Source organism: Rhinopithecus roxellana, chromosome 9 (assembly GCF_007565055.1).
Source record: "Rhinopithecus roxellana isolate Shanxi Qingling chromosome 9, ASM756505v1, whole genome shotgun sequence".
In the NCBI taxonomy this organism is placed as follows: Eukaryota; Metazoa; Chordata; class Mammalia; order Primates; family Cercopithecidae; genus Rhinopithecus; species Rhinopithecus roxellana.
The window spans coordinates 3,085,769-3,106,801 of NC_044557.1; the positions used below are offsets into that span (position 1 = coordinate 3,085,769).

At 39.3% G+C, this 21,033-nt stretch overlaps 1 protein-coding gene across 2 annotated transcripts in view; it reads right to left on the reverse strand.

The window, feature by feature from the left end:
• The window catches only part of UNC5D (unc-5 netrin receptor D), a 584,232-nt gene that overhangs the window by 238,019 nt on the left and 325,180 nt on the right, over positions 1 to 21,033 (reverse strand). For both annotated transcript variants that reach the window (XM_010370595.2, XM_030937254.1), the window contains exon 2: positions 19,711 to 19,929. In XM_010370595.2, the coding sequence (XP_010368897.1) occupies positions 19,711 to 19,929 (219 nt within the window). The remainder of the gene's footprint in view (positions 1 to 19,710; positions 19,930 to 21,033) is intronic.

Below are 21,033 nucleotides of genomic sequence, written 5' to 3' on the forward strand. Positions count from 1 at the left end.
TGGAGGTCATAAGTGCAATAAGCCAAGCACAGACGCAAATATCACACGTTCTTACTCATATGTGGGAACCGAAAATGTAGATGTCATGAAAATAGAGAGTAGACTGGTGGTTACTAAAGGTCAAGAAGGGGAATGAGGAGAGAAGACAGGTTGAAGAATGGGTAATAAAACACAGTTAAGTAGAAGGACTAAAATCCAGTGTTTGACAGTCTAGTAGAGTGACAATAGTTAACAATAATCTATTGCATATTTCAAAATTTCTAGAAAAGAAGAATTTGAACATTCCCAGCAGAAACATAAATGCTTGAGATGATGGATATTCCTATTATCCTGATTTGATGATTAGCCATTATATGAAGGTATCAAAATATCACTTGTGCCCAAAAATATGTTAATTATGTATTAATCAAAAAGAAGAAATAGGTTCAAGCTAATGGGAAGAACTTTCATTTTTTCACTTTCCTCATCTTATAAGAATATCAAAGCTATAGATTTTTTTCAGCTTGAAGACAAGGACCAGCACCATCTCAAAATGATTCCAGGTTATCATGTTTATAAAGTAGGGAATGTCCAAATCCAAACCACAAAACTTGCTGTGATTTAATCTCGGCACCATGGTATTTTAAGAATACCCAGGATTTTTTTCAATAAAGTGTTTTAACAGATTTATACATGGAAGTGACTTTTATGAAGGAAGAAGTTGACACTCACAGGTCCCGAGAGACAGGAGGCACAGCAAGCCATGTAGAGCCACATAGGTAAGCCTGAGGGTCTTTCAGGAGGCAGAAGGGGTGGGGGAACATGTGGCCAAGGGCTTTTCCATTGTGGTTTGCATGGGAAGAAACAATATACTGGGATTGGCTAGCTTGCATAATATCAGTGGCTCTGGGGCATCCTGGGGCTATCCTAGTCCTGGGGTTAGGGCAGGGGAACAGCAGGGGAACAGTGGTCTGGAGTGTAAGAGCTCCATAGAAATGGTAGTTAGGGGTGTGGCCTCTGGATCCCTTGGTTTGTGTATGAAAGGCAAACTCACAGGCAAGTTGTTTGATCTCTTTAAAAATTAGCCAGCCCTGGGCAGAGCGGTCCCTACAGGGTCAGCAAGGTCCCAACTAGAAAACGTGGTCACATAGACAAAGAACAGCACACTGTGCTTTGGAAAGCATAAACAAGGGACCAGAGCACCCCACTATGAAGATTGTATCTGGTCTTACCCCATTCTTGTCAGGAGGTTTTGCAACCCCTCATTCAGGCTAACCACACAGTTGGAAGGAAAATGCTGAAGTGAAGGTTTCAACATTAGGATGGCTCAGTTACCAGCAGAGGTTCCCCATGTGATCAGCAGAGCAAAGTGCACATAAAACAACTGCTCCCAAACACAGTATTTTCTCAACCGGTGGCATCAGAGTGGCAGGCTTCTTTACAAGGCCACAAGTGACATGACCATCCCACAAAAGGTATATTATCTCTCTAGATTAGGCCTTCTTCTAACATGAGGTCTTCAGTTTTATCAAACCATCCCCTCTAAAAGAAGCCTTGGCAAATCATGAATTCTTTGTATCTATTAAATGTTCCCCCTACCATAACAAGAAATAACTGTTGAATAAGATGTTTTAAATACATACTTTCTCAAATCCTCACTGATCAAATGATACACATACAAATACACATTTACATATGCAGTTTACATGTACACATACCCATATACACACATGTAATAGTATATGTGTATATATATATACACACATACATATACATGATATATTCACACATGAGAAATATCCAAGGAATGCGACTTCAAGAAAAATGCTCTTCCCTACCTCTTCCTCCACTGAATTTCATCTAACAGTGTTCATGCAGAAATGGCTATCTACTTCTATATCTCCAGAGATGGCAGCTAACTTGTTCACAGGAAATGCTACAAGGGAGTGGAAGTTCCAGGCAAATAAAACATAGCATGTCATAAATAAGAGTAGCATTGTACCTGATAACTGGAGTAACTCTAATAAGCATAGAAAAGTCCAACCCTTTAAATTATTGTGCAAATTATAACCATCAGCCTTTGTTATGGAGAGTCTTAGAGAATATACAAATATGACTATGATACTGATATGCTAATAAGCCTTCTAGACCGTTGGATGGTTTAGTTGTAGATAGACTAATGCTGGCAGCCGATGAATAATTGCTCTGCATGTACTAAACATAACAGAGCAGCACAGAACTTCATCATTTGTCAGCTTTATTTGTTTAACTGAGAAAAATGCTGACAGCAGTTATTGCTATAATCCCCTTATTTATCAGACAGAAAACACTAGTTACTCTTAGCAGGTCTAATTCTGTTGGGAGACTAAAAGTTAAAGGATTTTCAAACTAATTGAAGGTATATACTTCACTGTGCAAGGAAGAGAAATGTAAAAGAGAGGAGGGAAGAAATGGAGAGGGGAAAATAAAACGCTCTATTTCTGGTCAACTTTTAATAAAAGGGTGACAGTCATAGTCTAAGATCCTAACTTGTTCTGAACAAAATAGAGAATTCTGGAATAGTATTTAACATTCAGCACCATGCCAACCCCAGCCCGGTGCCTACCAACAGCTGGCCCTGAGCTTTTTATCCACTGCTCGTTATTGCACTGACAAAGCCTGTCAGCAGCATCCTGCTGTGGTTACCCTTTCCAGCCAGTTCTCAAACACACCTGGTGATGGGTACTTGGGGAGGAATTTGATACAGTTCTCAAATGCTTGCCTCCCCATTCAGCCTTACTGCTTCAATCATTTGGAAGTTCTCTGTAGTAGGATGCTCGGCTTACCAACTGGAATCAATAGATTCAAGAAGGAAGTGAGAATCCCTCCCTCTAAGATGTTTATCATATCCCCAACCATAACGAAGCAGTAAATGACCAGCTAACTAGGTTTTGGTAGAATCATTTTCTCATCCCAGTCTCGGTGCCTGCTTTCTGGGACTTTTTCAGTTCAATGTTTCACTTTCTTTGTACCTCATTGTTCACATTATAGCACTTCATGATCGGGGCTGAGAAAATGAGTATTCTATTCTTTGTAGACAAAGTGCCAAAGAATTATTCCAATACAACTTCATGAGTAATGCAAGGCCTTGCTCAGTTCTCTGGGAGAGAAACAAAGCAATCCAACTCCCTTGAAAAGCAATAGACCTTTTTTTTTTTTTTTTTTTTTTTTTTTTTTCCCCTAGAGACAGAGTCTTGCTCTGTCGCCCAAACTGGAGTTCTACTCTGTGATCTCGGCTCACTGCAAACTCCACCTTTCAGTTCAAGCAATACTTGTGCCTCAGCCTCCCAGGTAGCTGGGATCACAGGAATGCACCATCACACCCACCTAATTTTTGTGTTTTTAGTAGAGATGGGGTTTTGCCTTGTTGACCAGGCTGGTCTGGAACTCCAGGCCTCAAGTGACCCACCCACGTCGGCCTCCAAAACTGCTTGGATTACAGGCATGAGCCACTGTGCCTGGCCTGAAAAGCAATATTCTCCTATATTCAAGAGTTTTCTTGAAAGAACCACGAACTTCCAAAGTTTCTCAACCCCTCTGATGCCTGGATTTGGCTGAGGTATCCTCTCTTACTCTGATGTCTCCTGAGCAGACAGAAAGCCATTTCAATTGGAAAAAGTGAGTCTTCCACTTACATAAGGGAATGTTTGCCACTTGTCTATTACTGCTTCAGGATCAGAGCATCGAAAACTATACTTCAATAATGAGATACTCCCTCATATTTTGAATAACACATTGTTATTATCATTATTAGTTATATAGTATTTGCATGGCCCTTTACTTTTATTAATACCATCACAGGCATTTTGGTCTTTCATCTTAACATTGTGTTACTATTATTTCTATTTTTTAGTATTATTATTTTGCCACGGGTCCCCTACCATAAGCAACAGATCAAAGATTTCATAAGGTTTATGACATATTTCGCTGGAAAGACAATTATTGAGCACCCTGTATGTGCCTGTCACTGTTTCTCTCTTGTCACCCAGGCTGGAGTGCAGTGGCACGATCTTGGCTCACTGCAACTCCCACCTCCCAGGTTCAGGTGACTCTCCTGACTCAGCCTCACAAGTAGGTGGGATTACAGGGGCCCACCACCATGCCTGGCTAATTTATATATACATATATATATATTTTTTTAAATAGATTTTATTCTTAAATCTACAGGAGGCAAAGTGAAAAGATCACTCACTATTTAAATATTATTTGTAAAATAAAGCCACTCTAAAAGTTAAATTTTGTGATGAAGGTAAAAAAATACATTTTTTTTTATTATACTTTAAGTTCTAGGGTACATGTGCATAACGTACAGGTTTGTTACATATGTATATTTGTGCCATGTTGGTGTGCTGCACCCATCAACTCGTCAGCACCCATCAATTCATCATTTATATCATGTATAACTCCCAATGCAATCCCTTCCCCCTCCCCCCTCCCCATGATAGGCCCCGGTGTGTGATGTTCCCCTTCCCGAGTCCAAGTGATCTCATTGTTCAGTTCCCACCTATGAGTGAGAACATGCGGTGTTTGGTTTTCTGTTCTTGTGATAGTTTGCTAAGAATGATGGTTTCCAGCTGCATCCATGTCCCTACAAAGGACGCAAACTCATCCTTTTTTATGGCTGCATAGTATTCCACGGTGTATATGTGCCACATTTTCTTAATCCAGTCTGTCACAGATGGACATTTGGGTTGATTCCAAGTCTTTGCTATTGTGAATAGTGCTGCAATAAACATACGTGTGCATGTGTCTTTGTAGTAGAATAATTTATAATCCTTTGGGTATATACCCAGTAGTGGGATGGCTGGGTCATATAGTACATCTAGTTCTAGATCCTTGAGGAATTGCCATACTGTTTTCCATAATGGTTGAACTAGTTTACAATCCCACCAACAGTGTAAAAGTGCTCCTATTTCTCCACATCCTCTCCAACAACTGTTGTTTCCTGATTTTTTAATGATTGCCATTCTAGCTGGGGTGAGATGGTATCTCATTGTGGTTTTGATTTGCATTTCTCTGATGGCGAGTGATGATGAGCATTTTTTCATGTGTCTGTTGGCTGTATGAATGTCTTCTTTTGAGTAATGTCTGTTCATATCCTTTCCCCACTTTTTGATGGGGTTGTTTGTTTTTTTCTTGTATATTTGTTTGAGTTCTTTGTAGATTCTGGATATTAGCCCTTTGTCAGATGAGAAGATTGCAAAAATTTTCTCCCATTCTGTAGGTGGCCTGTTCACTCTGATGGTAGTTTCTTTTGGTGTGCAGAAGCTCTTTAGTTTAATTAGATCCCATTTGTCAATTTTGGCTTTTGCTGCCGTTGCTTTTGGTGTTTTAGACATGAAGTCCTTGCCCATGCCTATGTCCTGAATGGTACTATCTAGATTTTCTTCTAGGGTTTTTATGGTATTAGGTCTAACATTTAAGTCTCTAATCCATCTTGAATTAATCTTCGTATAAGGAGTAAGGAAAGGATCCAGTTTCAGCTTTCTACTTATGGCTAGCCAATTTTCCCAGCACCATTTATTAAATAGGGAATCCTTTCCCCATTTCTTGTTTCTCTCAGGTTTGTCAAAGATCAGATGGCTGTAGATGTGTGGTATTATTTCTGAGGACTCTGTTCTGTTCCATTGGTCTATAGCTCTGTTTTGGTACCAGTACCATGCTGTTTTGGTTACTGTAGCCTTGTAGTATAGGTTGAAGTCAGGTAGCGTGACGCCTCCAGCTTTGTCCTTTTGACTTAGGATTGTCTTGGCAATGCGGGCTCTTTTTTGGTTCCATATGAACTTTAAAGCAGTTTTTTCCAATTCTGTGAAGAAACTCATTGGTAGCTTCATGGGGATGGCATTGAATCTATAAATAACCTTGGGCAGTATGGCCATTTTCACGATATTGATTCTTCCTATCCATGAGCATGGTATGTTCTTCCATTTGTTTGTGTCCTCTTTGATTTCACTGAGCAGTGCTTTGTAGTTCTTCTTGAAGAGGTCCTTTACATCCCTTGTAAGTTGGATTCCTAGGTATTTTATTCTCTTTGAAGCAATTGTGAATGGAAGTTCATTCCTGACTTGGCTCTCTGCTTGTATGTTACTGGTGTATAAAAATGCTTGTGATTTTTGCACATTAATTTTGTATCCTGAGACTTTGCTGAAGTTGCTTATCAGCTTAAGGAGATTTCAGATTCATAAAGCAAGTCCTTAGAGACTTACAAAGAGACTTAGACTCCCATACAATAATAATGGGAGACTTCAACACTCCACTGTCAACATTAGACAGATCAACGAGACAGAAAGTTAACAAGGATATCCAGGAATTGAACTCATTTCTGCACCAAGCGGACCTAATAGACATCTATAGAACTCTCCACCCCAAATCAACAGAGTATACATTCTTCTCAGCACCACATCGCACTTATTCCAAAATTGACCACATAATTGGAAGTAAAGCACTCCTCAGCAAATGTACAAGAACAGAAATGATAACAAACTGTCTCTCAGACCACAGTGCAATCAAACTAGAACTCAGGACTAAGAAACTCAATCAAAACCGCTCAACTACATGGAAACTGAACAACCTGCTCCTGAATGACTACTGGGTACATAACAAAATGAAGGCAGAAATAAAGATGTTCTTTGAAACCAATGAGAACAAAGATACAACATACCAGAATCTCTGGGACACATTTAAAGCAGTGTGTAGAGGGAAATTTCTAGCACTAAATGCCCACAAGAGAAAGCAGGAAAGATCTAAAATTGACACTCTAACATCACAATTAAAAGAACTAGAGAGGCAAGAGCAAACACATTCAAAAGCTAGCAGAAGGCAAGAAATAACTAAGATCAGAGCAGAACTGAAGGAGATAGAGACACAAAAAACCCTCCAAAAAATCAATGAGTCCAGGAGTTGGTTTTTTGAAAAGATCAACAAAATTGACAGACTGCTAGCAAGACTAATAAAGAAGAAAAGAGAGAGGAATCAAATAGATGCAATAAAAAATGATAAAGGGGATATCACCACCGACCCCACAGAAATACAAACTACCATCAGAGAATACTATAAACACCTCTACGCAAATCAACTAGAAAATCTAGAAGAAATGGATAATTTCCTGGACACTTACACTCTCCCAAGACTAAACCAGGAAGAAGTTGAATCCCTGAATAGACCAATAGCAGGCTCTGAAATTGAGGCAACAATTAATAGCCTACCCACCAAAAAAAGTCCAGGACCAGATGGATTCACAGCTGAATTCTACCAGAGGTACAAGGAGGAGCTGGTACCATTCCTTCTGAAACTATTCCAATCAATAGAAAAACAGGGAATCCTCCCATACTCATTTTATGAGGCCAACATCATCCTGATACCAAAGCCTGGCAGAGACACAACAAAAAAAGAGAATTTTAGACCAATATCCCTGATGAACATCAATGCAAAAATCCTCAATAAAATACTGGCAAACCGGATTCAGCAGCACATCAAAAAGCTTATCCACCATGATCAAGTGGGCTTCATCCCTGGGATGCAAGGCTGGTTCAACATTCACAAATCAATAAACATAATCGAGCATATAAACAGATCCAAAGTCAAGAACCACATGATTATCTCAATAGACGCAGAAAAGGCTTTTGACAAAATTCAACAGCCCTTCATGCTAAAAATGCTCAATAAATTCGGTATTGATGGAACGTACCTCACAATAATAAGAGCTATTTATGACAAACCCACAGCTAATATCATACTGAATGGGCAAAAACTGGAAAAATTCCCTTTGAAAACTGGTACAAGACAGGGATGCCCTCTCTCACCACTCCTATTCAACATAGTGTTGGAAGTTCTGGCTAGGGCAATCAGGCAAGAGAAAGAAATCAAGGGTATTCAGTTAGGAAAAGAAGAAGTCAAATTGTCCCTGTTTGCAGATGACATGATTGTATATTTAGAAAACCCCATCGTCTCAGCCCAAAATTTTTATATATTTAGTAGAGACAGGGTTTCACCATGTTGACCAGGCTGGTCTTGAACTTCTGACCTCAGGTGATCCACCCACCTTGGCCTCCCAAAGTGCTGGGATTACAGGGGTGAGCCACTGTGCCCAGCCCTGGAGGGGGAGACATTTTAACATGCTCCAACAATGCCCAATGTGACAACAATCATGACAGCAGAGGCACAGGCTGCTACGAGATCACACAGGAGACTGAGTGCCATTCTACCTACGACTTGAAGACGCTGTCCTTATTCAATATATAGCCTGGCTTCTAGACCACAGCTCTGGGGACTCTGGTAAGGACACATATATCTCACACACATTTGAAGTTTCAAAACTGACAGATAGGAAGAAATGTCATGGAACTGTACCTCCATATCTTGAGAGAGCTTAGATGTCTTTAGGCCAACATAGTACTGAAAGTAGTAAATTAAATACAAAAATGAAAAGGCAGAATAATGTTTCATTTTACTGGCAGATAATTAATTAGGGCTAAATGTCTTTTATCACTTCATCCTAGCAACAAGAAAAAAATGTATTTTGACCAAAAATAAAATAGTTATCCTTTGAATGTGCATGTGTGCTATGCCTAATGAATAGTCTTTTGTTTTCCCAGGATAATAACCACTCCACGTATTCCTCAGAAGCACCGCGAGTTCAGTCTTAAGTACAGAAACAAAGAATACACCCAAGCTCTCCAGTTTCTTCCACACCAGAGATTAGAATTAATCAGCTCAGAGGTGTCTGGTAAAGGAAAGCAAATTAACTTGATAGCATTGTCTAACAACAGCAAGAAGAGAAACTTAAGAGGCAGAAGTGGACACGGAAGGGCTGTTTAGAAAACGCATCCCATGAATGACTCACTCCCATATCATACTCACAACATTGTGGGCAACACGGTCATGATTTCCAATCCTGTTGCTTCAATCAATGACTTTCCATTCCTGCAGTCACTGAAATCATCTCCTGCTAGTAGCTTATGACCTGAAGTCAGGACATATATTGTACCTCTTGTATCAACCACAGTCCTACTGTCAGAGGCATTCCAACCAGAACAACTCCATTTTAAGTGATGGCTAGGAAAATGAGGCTGGAACTTGCCAGGCTGCGTTCCCACAGAGTTATGCATTCCTTTTCTCTAGATGTTGATGGTTTGGGGAACAAATTAATAATGTTTACTAAACAAATCCAGATTGGGAGTGTCCAGATATCCTGATATCTGGAGAACAAAGGCATTCCTAATTTTGCTTTAAAGATAGAAATATAGATTCTTGCAAAATATAGTAATTAAGAAAATTAATCGGAATCCAGCTTACAAGGGATGTAAAGGACCTCTTCAAGGAGAACTACAAACCACTGCTCAGTGAAATCAAAGAGGACACAAACAAATGGAAGAACATACCATGCTCATGGATAGGAAGAATCAATATCGTGAAAATGGCCATACTCCCCAAGGTTATTTATAGATTCAATGCCATCCCCATCAAGCTACCAATGAGTTTCTTCACAGAATTGGAAAAAAATGCTTTAAAGTTCATATGGAACCAAAAAAGAGCCCGCATTGCCAAGACAATCCTAAGTCAAAAGGACAAAGCTGGAGGCGTCACGCTACCTGACTTCAAACTATACTACAAGGCTACAGTCACCAAAACAGCATGGTACTGGTACCAAAACAGAGATATAGATCAATGGAACAGAACAGAGTCCTCAGAAATAATACCACACATCTACAGCCATCTGATCTTTGACAAACCTGAGAAAAACAAGAAATGGGGAAAGGATTCCCTATTTAATAAATGGTGCTGGGAAAATTGGCTAGCCATAAGTAGAAAGCTGAAACTGGATCCTTTCCTTACCCCTTATACGAAGATTAATTCAAGATGGATTAGAGACTTAAATGTTAGACCTAATACCATAAAAACCCTAGAAGAAAATATAGGTAGTACCATTCAGGACATAGGCATGGGTAAGGACTTCATGTCTAAAACACCAAAAGCAACGGCAGCAAAAGCAAAAATTGACAAATGGGATCTAATTAAACTAAAGAGCTTTTGCACAGCAAAAGAAACTACCATCGGAGTGAACAGGCAACCTACAGAATGGGAGAAAATTTTTGCAACCTACTCATCTGACAAAGGGCTAATATCCAGAATCTACAAAGAACTCAAACAAATATACGAGAAAAAAACAAACAACCCCATCAAAAAGTGGGGAAAGGATATGAACAGACATTTCTCAAAAGAAGATATTCATACAGCCAACAGACACATGAAAAAATGCTCATCATCACTCGCCATCAGAGAAATGCAAATCAAAACCACAATGAGATACCATCTCACACCAGTTAGAATGGCAATCATTAAGAAGTCAGGAAACAACAGGTGTTGGAGAGGATGTGGAGAAATAGGAACACTTTTACACTGTTGGTGGGATTGTAAACTAGTTCAACCATTATGGAAAACAGTATGGCAATTCCTCAAGGATCTAGAACTAGATGTACCATATGACCCAGCCATCCCACTACTGGGTATATACCCAAAGGATTATAAATTATTCTACTACAAAGACACATGTACACGTATGTTTATTGCGGCACTATTCACAATAGCAAAGACTTGGAATCAACCCAAATGTCCATCTGTGACAGACTGGATTAAGAAAATGTGGCACATATACACCGTGGAATACTATGCAGCCATAAAAAAGGATGAGTTTGCGTCCTTTGTAGGGACATGGATGCAGCTGGAAACCATCATTCTTAGCAAACTATCACAAGAACAGAAAACCAAACACCGCATGTTCTCACTCATAGGTGGGAACTGAACAATGAGATCACTTGGACTCGGGAAGGGGAACATCACGCACAGGGGCCTATCATGGGGACGGGGGAGGGGGGAGGGGGGAGGGCTTGCATTGGGGAGTTATACAAGATATAAATGATGAATTGATGGGTGCTGACGAGTTGATGGGTGCAGCACACCAACATGGCATAAGTATACATATGTAACAAACCTGCACGTTATGCACATGTACCCTAGAACTTAAAGTATAATAAAAAATAAAATAAAAAATAAAAAATAAAAAAAAAAAAAAGAAAATTAATCATTTATCACAAACCCTTATAGCAGAACACATCTACCCACATATACAAGCATTGTACCTAGAGTGGATACATTCCTCCTCTTACTTTCAGGAAGGTCCTATTCTGTCTATGGAGTAGCTGTACTTTCAGCACTTTACTTTCTTAATAAACTTGCTTTTACTTTGCACTGCACACTTTCCCTGAATTCTTTCTTGCGCAAGATCCAATAATCCTCTCTTGGGGTCTGGATCTGGAGCCCTTTTCTGTAACACTGCCATGGACTCTGAGGGTAACATACAGACACAATGTGACCTGAATGATTGAATCACATGCAAGTAAGGCAATGTTACTCTAGGAAGGGCAAATATTTACCTGCCAATAATATTAGCCCTGTTATCTTCTTGGAATGCAAAATTCTACAATTATATATTTGTTTTTTGAATCTTAATCGCCAGACACTTGTCTCATTCAAAAAGAAGAATAAAATAGCTACTTTATATTCATCATTTTGAAGGCTAGTCTTGACTGAGCATTTGCTGTACACTAGCCCCTGGGCTAAGCATGTCACGTGTATTAGGTGCTATGTGACGGTGGATACAATTATCACTGCCATTTAATACACGCAGGAACCAAGGAGAAAGGAAGCTCAATTCCACATCTATCTGAAAAAGTAGGTAAATGGAGAGCCTGATTTCAAACATTGCTTCCTCTACACCAAAACCCATGTTCTTAACCATTAGGCTAACCTCAGGTTTCGTTCTCTCTCTCTCTCCGTGTGTGTATGTTTTGTTTTTTATAGATCTTTATAATTATTCATTTTTGTTTTTCATATTTTTTTGAGGCAGAGTCTTGCTCTGTTTCCAGGCTGGAGTGCAGCGGCATGATCTCAACTCACTGCAACTCTACCTTTCGGGTTCAAGTGATTCTCCTACCTCAGCCTCCCAAGTAGCTGGGACTACAGGTGTGCATCACCACAGCCAGCTTATTTTTGTATTTTTAGTAGAGATGGGGTTTCACCATGTTGGCCAGGCTGGTCTCGATCTCTTGACCTTGTGATCTGCCCACCTTGGCCTCCCAAAGTGCTGGGATTACAGGCATGAGCAACCGTGCCCAGCCTGTCATTCATATTTTAAATCAATGTACACACTTCTTAATGTGTGAACTGAAGAGACTGGTCAAGAATTTAGACTTTGAGACAAATGTGTGGTTGATATCAGAAATTATTAAATTATGTAAAGTGATTAGCTGATTTCTATCACTGCTAAGGATGGATGAAAGTAAATAATCTCCTTATTTCTGTTTTGTAGGAAAAGTTAAATTAGCTATAGGAAACAAGGCCGTCATACTCTGCCAGTTTATGTAGGGAATGTATAATATTTTCCTGAAAACCTTTTACGAATATGTCAGTCTTCTCTGAGAAGTAGAGTGATGAGCACTATGAAATCTAAGGTGGGGAGGGAGAAGGCTTCCGTAAAAGTGAGTTTTAAACCCACAAACTGTCAATGAAACACTTGAGAGATTATTTCTGTGTTATGTGGCCTAAAATATATGCTTCCCAAATGTACTTTAGTAACTTGTGAATCATTGAAGATACTTTCAAATTAATGGTTTTCAGGAAGATACTATATTCAAATCCCCATCACCAGCATAGCAACATTCTAAGATATAAACTTTTAAGATTTAATACAGTTTTATTTCTATTTTTCTCCCTTTTCTCAATACAATCCATTAACCTTTTTTCCCCAGAGAGTGACTCCAGTTGTTTAAAAAGGAAATCACACACAATGAGGTCCCTGAAATGAAATTCTTTAAAAGAAAAATATTAGTTTACTGGAGTTGAGACTTTTCCCATAACACATTGGAATACACATTATTTCACTCATTAGAATTCGATATCTCTGAGGTGGAATAAGATAAGAGCCACGGCGTGTTGTTAAGAGAATTCCTATTTTTATTGAACAGTAAAGAAGTGGTTTAGCTTATTGATAATTCCAGCTCCCCACAGCCCACATAATCTTGATTGCCAAGATATGTTTGGTTTGTGGTTGTTTACTATTGTGTGTATGATATACATGTGCCTGCCTGTTTAGATTAAAGCTCTAATTTCTGCATTACTGCATACTCCATCGTTTTCACAGGGGCATGATTCCTGGGTTGAGATTACTTCTCAACTCTGAGCTTCCAGATGTTAACAGAAGAACAACACAAGGAAGACGAGTTCCCATATTTCCAAATGAAATGAGGCAGAACAAATGAAAGAGGATCCTTTGGCTAGTGCAGAGAACTGCAAGTGTACGTTACTAAGAGGTATAGCTTTGTCTGTGCAAACACAGTAACTCATGTCAAATAAATTGTACTTTTTGCAGGAAAGAACTCTAGCTCGGGTTTTCCAAGCTAAATTGCATGAAAACATACAATCCTTTTTCTTCTTATTTGAACTGTTAGATGACAGGGCCAAATTACCAGAAAGACCAAAGGCAGTTTGCAGCCTTTAACAACTGAAAGGACTTATTGCTTCCAATTTAGGAACACAAAAGATTCTGTGTCTACTCCAAACACTCCCAGGTCCTATGCATTTCCCATTAGTTCTGTAAAGACAGAATGCCTGTAAGTAAAAAGAATTACCGCAAATTTCTCTAGAATTTCAGAAATGGAGAATATGTTGTGCAAACAGACATAAGGAGTCACTTTCGACAGGACTTAAAACAACAGGGACAGTTCTCTCTGTCTCTCTGGTCAAATGTGGTCCCATTGTCTTTGACTTCTCAGTGTCATTCACTCCTATTAGGCTGGCAGGAATTATTTTACAGATCCAGTCAAAAGCCATTAAGTCTATAAAGGTAGTCAAGTCCTGTTTCCCATCTCTGCCTTGGAGAACCCAAGGGAGGTAATGCATCTATTTTTCCATACCTGAGGCCATTTTGTTTCCAACCTAAACTGCACTTAGGTATTGTTTTGGGGTATAATATCTCCACTCATCTTGTTCTTGTTTCCACAATTCTACTATTAATACAGAGCTTAGGAAACGTAATTGCAGTGTGTGGTGGTAGATAGTGATTTTCATCAACTACACTGAAGAAAACTGTTTAGGGAGAGACATTTCTTTTGCATTGATTCAATCAAAATGACTTGGAAGAAAAGGTTGTGCTTATTAAGTTCTTTACAAAAAGGTAACTGCTAAAATTTAAATTCTTTCTTTACAGCATATTTTTAAAAATCGGTATATAATCTCCTCAGATTTTGTCATTTATGAATATTTTTGTTCTGCTCAGTTTCTTTGAAATATGTCTATTGGCTTTTTTTTTTTTTTTTTTTTTTTTTTTTTAATGAAATAGGAGGAAATTTCTACGCGGAGGTAGAGAATGTAATCAAGAAAGCTATCCACATGACATGGAGTTGCCTAGCAATGCTAGGGGAATTAAAAGGGGAAAGCAATAACAAAATAGAATGTAGTGAAATTAGAAGAGGGTGCACTGTTGAATTGGCTTGCAATACTTAAAGAGGTCTTTATATGAGAAGGGATATAAGATTTTTCTAGCAGTGGTAAAAGAAATGGCTGATCATTTTACAATGTTCTTTCTCTCTTTCATTTGGAAGAGTTTGCCCAATGGGATTCAGCTATTTTGAGTTCATTGCTGGGCAAAATCTAGGACAGAGACATCTGATGATAAAACATACAGCCCCAGTGAGCCACTGGTATTTGAGTCCTTTTTAATTGTACTAATTGAGCAAAAGACACATAAACCTGTCATATTCTGCTATTGTTTTGTAGGCTTTTGCTTATATGGTAGATGTCATTCCCTTGGTTGCCCTCTCCCAAACACCAGTGTCTTCTTTTGAATTTTTAACGTCAACATAAGTGAGACTGCTGTTGTCTCTGACTCAACCTCTCCCAGCACCAGGCCTATCCATCTAGGTCTCTCCTGGGTCCCCGTCTTGGGAGCACAAGATCAGAGACATTTCTGAAACCAAGATTCAATTTGTTCTTTACTTTCCCCATCAAAATGCCAAATCCTTCCTTCATAATGAAAACTACCAACAATCCTGGAAATGTCTGTCATTGCTTGCTATAAACTTTTGTCTAACAGTGCCAGAAACATGACCCAAATTAAGGGGTTGGATTTTATGAAGATAGAAGAAATGGTCAAGAATAAAGAAATTCTAATGATATTTGCATAGGATGATACACATGGGTGATGGAAACCCTAAACAGATTCATAATGGAAAGTGATGAGCCATGTACTTCAATCCATCCTTATGCTAGCAAGAAAACCTGTCAATATTTTGATCTGGGAAAAAAGTATAGAAATCTATAGGCAAAGGTGGCTTATGATGTTGAAGAAATTCATCTGAAGGAGAAATCAGGAAATCTGGGTTCTTGAAACTGCTATGCCATGAACTCATTGTATCTCTTGAATCTTAACATTTTTAATGTGCAAAATAGGGCTGTTAGATGATCATTTAAGCTCTCTCCCAGTTCTTACATTTAGATTCTAGGATTCTAAGCATGCTTTGGTCTGAAGAACAACATCTCTAAAAGGGGCACTTTTTTTTTCTTCCTCCTACTAATTCTAATTTGGAATGAATAGGGAATTATCATAGGATTTTAGGTGTTTCTCTACTTTTTGGAGTTTTGAATTTACACTGCAATCCTATAGTAGTTCAGAACTGTGTAAGGATTAGCACTCTTCCTTTACATGTAAATAAAATGTTTAGTTCTTGGCCCTTTTCTTTATTGATAGAGTTTTACCTACAGATCTTTTTGAGATAATGTTTTCGTTTTGCTTTGAAACACAGCATCCCCTGGTTACTTCTATTTTTGTCTTTTCTTTTCTTTTCTTTTCTTTTTTTTTTTTTTTGAGACAGAGTCTTGCTCTGTTGCCCAGCTGGAGTGCAATGGCATGATCTTGGCTCTCTGCAACCTCCGCAGTTGAAGCGATTTTCCTGCCTTAGCCTCCTGAGTAGCTGGGACTACAGGCACCCACCACCACCCCTGGCTAATTTTTGTATTATTGTTAGTGACGGGGGTTTCACCATATTGGCCAGGCTGGTCTCGAACCCCTGATCTTGTGGTCCACCCACTTCAGCCTCCCAAAGTGCTGGGATTACAGGAGTCACCGTGCCTGGCTCCCCTGGTTACTTCTTTGCTGAAGGCTGATACGCCTGTCTGTGTCTTCTGAAGAGGCATATCTCTAGGTCTACTTCCTTTTCACATTGACCCTTCCCCTCTAACAACTCTTCCACCCACATGGCTTCATTCTTTCCTAATGATTCTCAAATCTATTCTTCTACCACCTAATTCTATGAAGTTCCAAATCTAAATCTCTTCATTATATACCATAAGCACTTCAAATTTAGATTGTCAAACTATGATCTCAGATTTTTCTCCTTGTTAATGCAATTACTTATATTCTGGTTGTTATTTCTGTGCCCTCCCCACTCTCAAACCAGTTCTTACCTTCTCCCACCTGAATTATCCATGTCTCCTAGCTCCCTTGTTCTGGTTTCTGCTTACCAACGTTTCTTCCAGATTCATTCTTTAAAGCAGAGCTCCAGCCACTGCATACCCATCTATCAATATGATCGATCACCACAACCAAAATACCCATAAAACTAAGTAAAGGACTCCACACTCTTATTTGAGGCCTTTCATACCATTGATTAAACTGAATTTTCTAGCCACTGGCTGCTATTCTTGTACATAAATTTTATATTTCAACAAAACCAACCATTTTGCTGAACATAATACTAAGCTTTCTTCATTTACTAATGTCTGTGACCTTCAGGCCACTAAAACTCCTCTCCCCCCTAAAGAGTGTGACAGCAATTATGTCCATCTTAGTTACATATTCATCAATGTCCCTTTCTACTGCTATCAAGTTTACAATGCCTTTCCTGATAGTCCTCGTTAGATGTTATTTAAGAAACAAATCTTCCGTAGAAACATATTCTTCTCTTCAGATATTTATCCTAACTTCATCTGCACTGCATTTATGGGTATATTTGTCTTATCCCTGTCATTACCTGTAAAACCTACCTATATGGGCTATTATCTTATCTATCTCTGAATACTCTGTAATACTCTGAATACCTTGTTATATAGAATATCATTGCTATATAGTTAATAAATTAGGCTGATTTGAAACTTCAGAGTTATACTGATGTTTTCTGACTTATTCAAAAATCTGATATCTAGTGAATTGACCAAGTCAAGTAGTTGATCATCTAAAAAATTCAACAATCTAATGTGTGACCTGTTATGGGAAGTCAGGGACCCCGAATGAGGAACTGGCTGGAGCCGTGGCAGAGGAACATAAAATGTGAAGATTTCATCGTAATATGGACATTTATCAGTTCTCAAATAATACTTTTATAATTTCTTATGCCTGTCTTTAATCTCTTAATCCTGTTATATTCGTAAGCTGAAGATGTACGTCACCACAGGACCACAGTGATAATTGTATTAACTGTAAAACTTGATTGTAAAACGTGTGTTTGAACACTATGAAATCAGTGCACCTTGAAAAAGAACAGAATAACAGTGATTTTTAGGGAACAAGGGAAGACAACCATAAGGTCTGACTGCCTGTGGGGTTGGGCAAAAAGAGTCATATTTCTCTTCTTGCAGAGATCCTATAAATGGACATGCAAGTAGGAAACATATCACTAAATTCTTTTCCTAGCAAGACATATTAATATTAATACCCTAAGAAAAGATTGTGTTCCTGTGGGGAGGTCTATAAATGGCCACTATGGGAATGTTTGTCTTATGCAGTTGAGATAAGGACTGAGATATGCTCTGGTCTCCTGCAGAACCCTCAGGCTTAATGAGTTCCTGCAGAAAACTCAGGGTTTGGAAAACTCAGCCATGGTAAATTTGTGGTCAGACTGGTTCTCTGCTCTCAAATCCTGTTTTCTGAAGTTTAAGATGTTTATCAAGACAATACATGCACCACTGAATGTAGACCCTTATCAGTGGTTCTGCTTTTGCCCTTTGCCCTGTGATCTTTGTTGGACCCTTATCAGTGGTCCTGCTTTTGCCCTTTGCCCTGTTCCTGCAGAAGCACATGATCTTTGTTAGACCCTTATCAGTAGTTCTGCTTTTTACTCTTTGAAGTATGCGATCTTTGTACCTACTCTCTGTTCTTACACTGCCTCCCCTTTCGAAACCCTTAATAAAAACTTGCAGGTCTGAGACTTGGGCAGGCATCATGGTCCTACCGATATGTGATGTCACCCCTGGTGGGCCAGCTGTAAAATTCCTCTCTTTATACTGTCTTTATTTCTCAGCCAGCCGACACTTATGGAAAATAGAAAGAACCTACGTTGAAATATTGGGGGTAGATTCTCCCAATAGTGACCAGATTGGATCTTGTCTGAGAAAGCGAAGTTCAAAAGCATATATTGTTTCTGTCAACATTAAAATATAAAAAGGTATACATTTTGAAGGCTTTGAGTCAAATTATCTCACTTTGACATCCAGGGCAAGCACTTTACTTAATCTCTTTGAGCCTTAGTTTCCTTGTCTGTAAGAAGGTAATAATAGCATTATCTACTGCAGGGGACTGTTGAAGAAAACTGAACAAGATAATAATGCCTGTCAAATGCTTAAAGTCTGATATATAGTGAGTACTCAATATGCATTGGCTAGTATAATCATAATTTCCATCATCACCACTTATCAGCCAAATTCACGAATAATTTACTAATAATATAAAGATGGTCCCACAATTCTTTCATATTGGAGATCCTGCAAGAATATGGTAACCTAATTTGGGATCTGCCACTACACCATAGTCAAAAAAAAAAAAAAAAAAAAAAAAAAGAGGACTCAGAAACCAACTGTGGAGAATAAAGTGCAAAGAATAAAATCTAGGAAAGATTAAAGAAACTCAAATCATGCTGCTTAACAAGGGGTTTGATGCAAGATTTAATATTTGTCCTAAAAAATATTCAGAATTCTGCAAACAAAAACAGTGACTCCTTGGTTTTATTTCCAGTGATATTAACTTCTATTAACTTCCCAATTTTTTTATTTTTTATTTTTTATTTTATTTATTTATTTATTTATTTTTGAGACGGAGTCTCGCTCTGTCACCCAGGCTGGAGTGCTGTGGCCGGATCTCAGCTCACTACAAGCTCCGCCTCCCGGGTTCACGCCATTCTCCTGCCTCAGCCTCCCGGGTAGCTGGGACTACAGGTGCCACCACCTCGCCCGGCTAGTTTTTTGTAGTTTTTTTTAGTAGAGACGGGGTTTCACCATGTTAGCCAGGATGGTCTCGATCTCCTGACCTCGTGATCCGCCCGTCTTGGCCTCCCAAAGTGCTGGGATTACAGGCTTGAGCCACCGCGCCCGGCCAACTTCCAAATTTTTAAACACGAAAATTTGGTGTTTAAAGTTATATACAGCAAGAAAAAAAAAATGCCTCTGCATCATATTAGAAGAGACTACCAAGGCAGCTGTGGGGTCATTTGAAGAAAATAATTGTATCTTATATGCTGGGAGTGATGTAACTATGACCTCATTCACACGAGGCGATGGCGGGGGTGATTTCCAGTCTTTCCCAGATACATAACCACAGGAGAACCTGAAGAGTCACCATGGCTGCTTCTGACTGCTGCACGTTCCTACCTGAGCTCTCATCCAGACTCTCTTCAGAGACATGCTCGTTCTGATGGACCCACTCGCCGTTGCATTTGAAGAATATCTGCATGGCTGGCCTCGCTTTGCACCTGAGTGCAATAGGGTTGCTCTTGATAATATAAGCATCATCTGGCTCCTCTATGAAATGAGGCAGTGTCCCGGGAGCTGATGGGATGGACTCAGGAAGGGCTTCGCCATTGTCAGTTCCTGTGAAATCAAAGAAGACATCAGAACACAGCCTACACTGATAGCACATACAACAGGACACAAGGCAAACCCACACCAGCTCTAAGATTCTGTGCTGGAGAAGTTTCCCCTGTATTAATAAAGCATGCTTTTAGAACTGGTGTAGATGAATTATCTTCTAGAAGGTGAACTAAGAGGATACGGTGCCTCCAGCTAGCCATGGCTTCAGTGTTATTGGATGAAGCATAAAAATGAATAGGACACCCCTCAAATTTCTGTTTTTAATCTGAGCATCTTTTCAGAAACAACTGAGATAAACATCTGTGAGGTGAGAGGCTCTGGTGAATGGTTACCTGAAAGGGCTAAGCACAACCTCAAGCTGCTTCAAAACTGAAAAAATGGTGAGAATAGATGTTGTTCTCCCACACATGTATGTGGATGACAGGAATGATGACAGAGGATACTCAGCCATAAAATATAGTCAAAAGATTCCAAATAGTCTGCTTTCTTTACCTATGTAACTGTGGAGATTGTCTGGCAATCTGTCTTGGATCTTGGATAACTCACCAGCTCACCGCCCCTTCAAAGGGAATGTGATTCCATTCTGCTTGCCTTTGGCCCACCCTCTGCCCCCAGCAACCTTCCACCATATATGATGGACTGAACTACCGAGGGTGAGAACTAACAGAACTAACAGAAATCACTAATAGTTCTGAGCTTATAGCCAGTAGCTATAATTACATTTGTTCAAGTGAAAGGAATAAACTGGACTCTCCCCAACCTTAGGAAATGAAGGAAGCATATAAAAAGGTAAGTGCAGGAGGGAAAACTATACTTCCCTGTTTCTTCATAGAGTGAGCAAAGACTTAAGTCCCAGGAAACTGCCACAAAATCAAAGGCAGGAGGATGTGATTGCTGAGCACAGTGAATAGGACAAGGAAGAGTGGCATCTTGTACCCTCAAAAGGCCCACCCTCAATCTGGGTGGGTAGCATCTAATCAGCTGCCAGTGTGGCCAGAATAACAGCAGGTAGAAGAACGTGAAAAGACTAGACTGGTTGAATCTTCTGGCCTATATCTTTCTCCCATGTTGGATGCTTCCTGCCTTTGAACATCAGACTCCAAG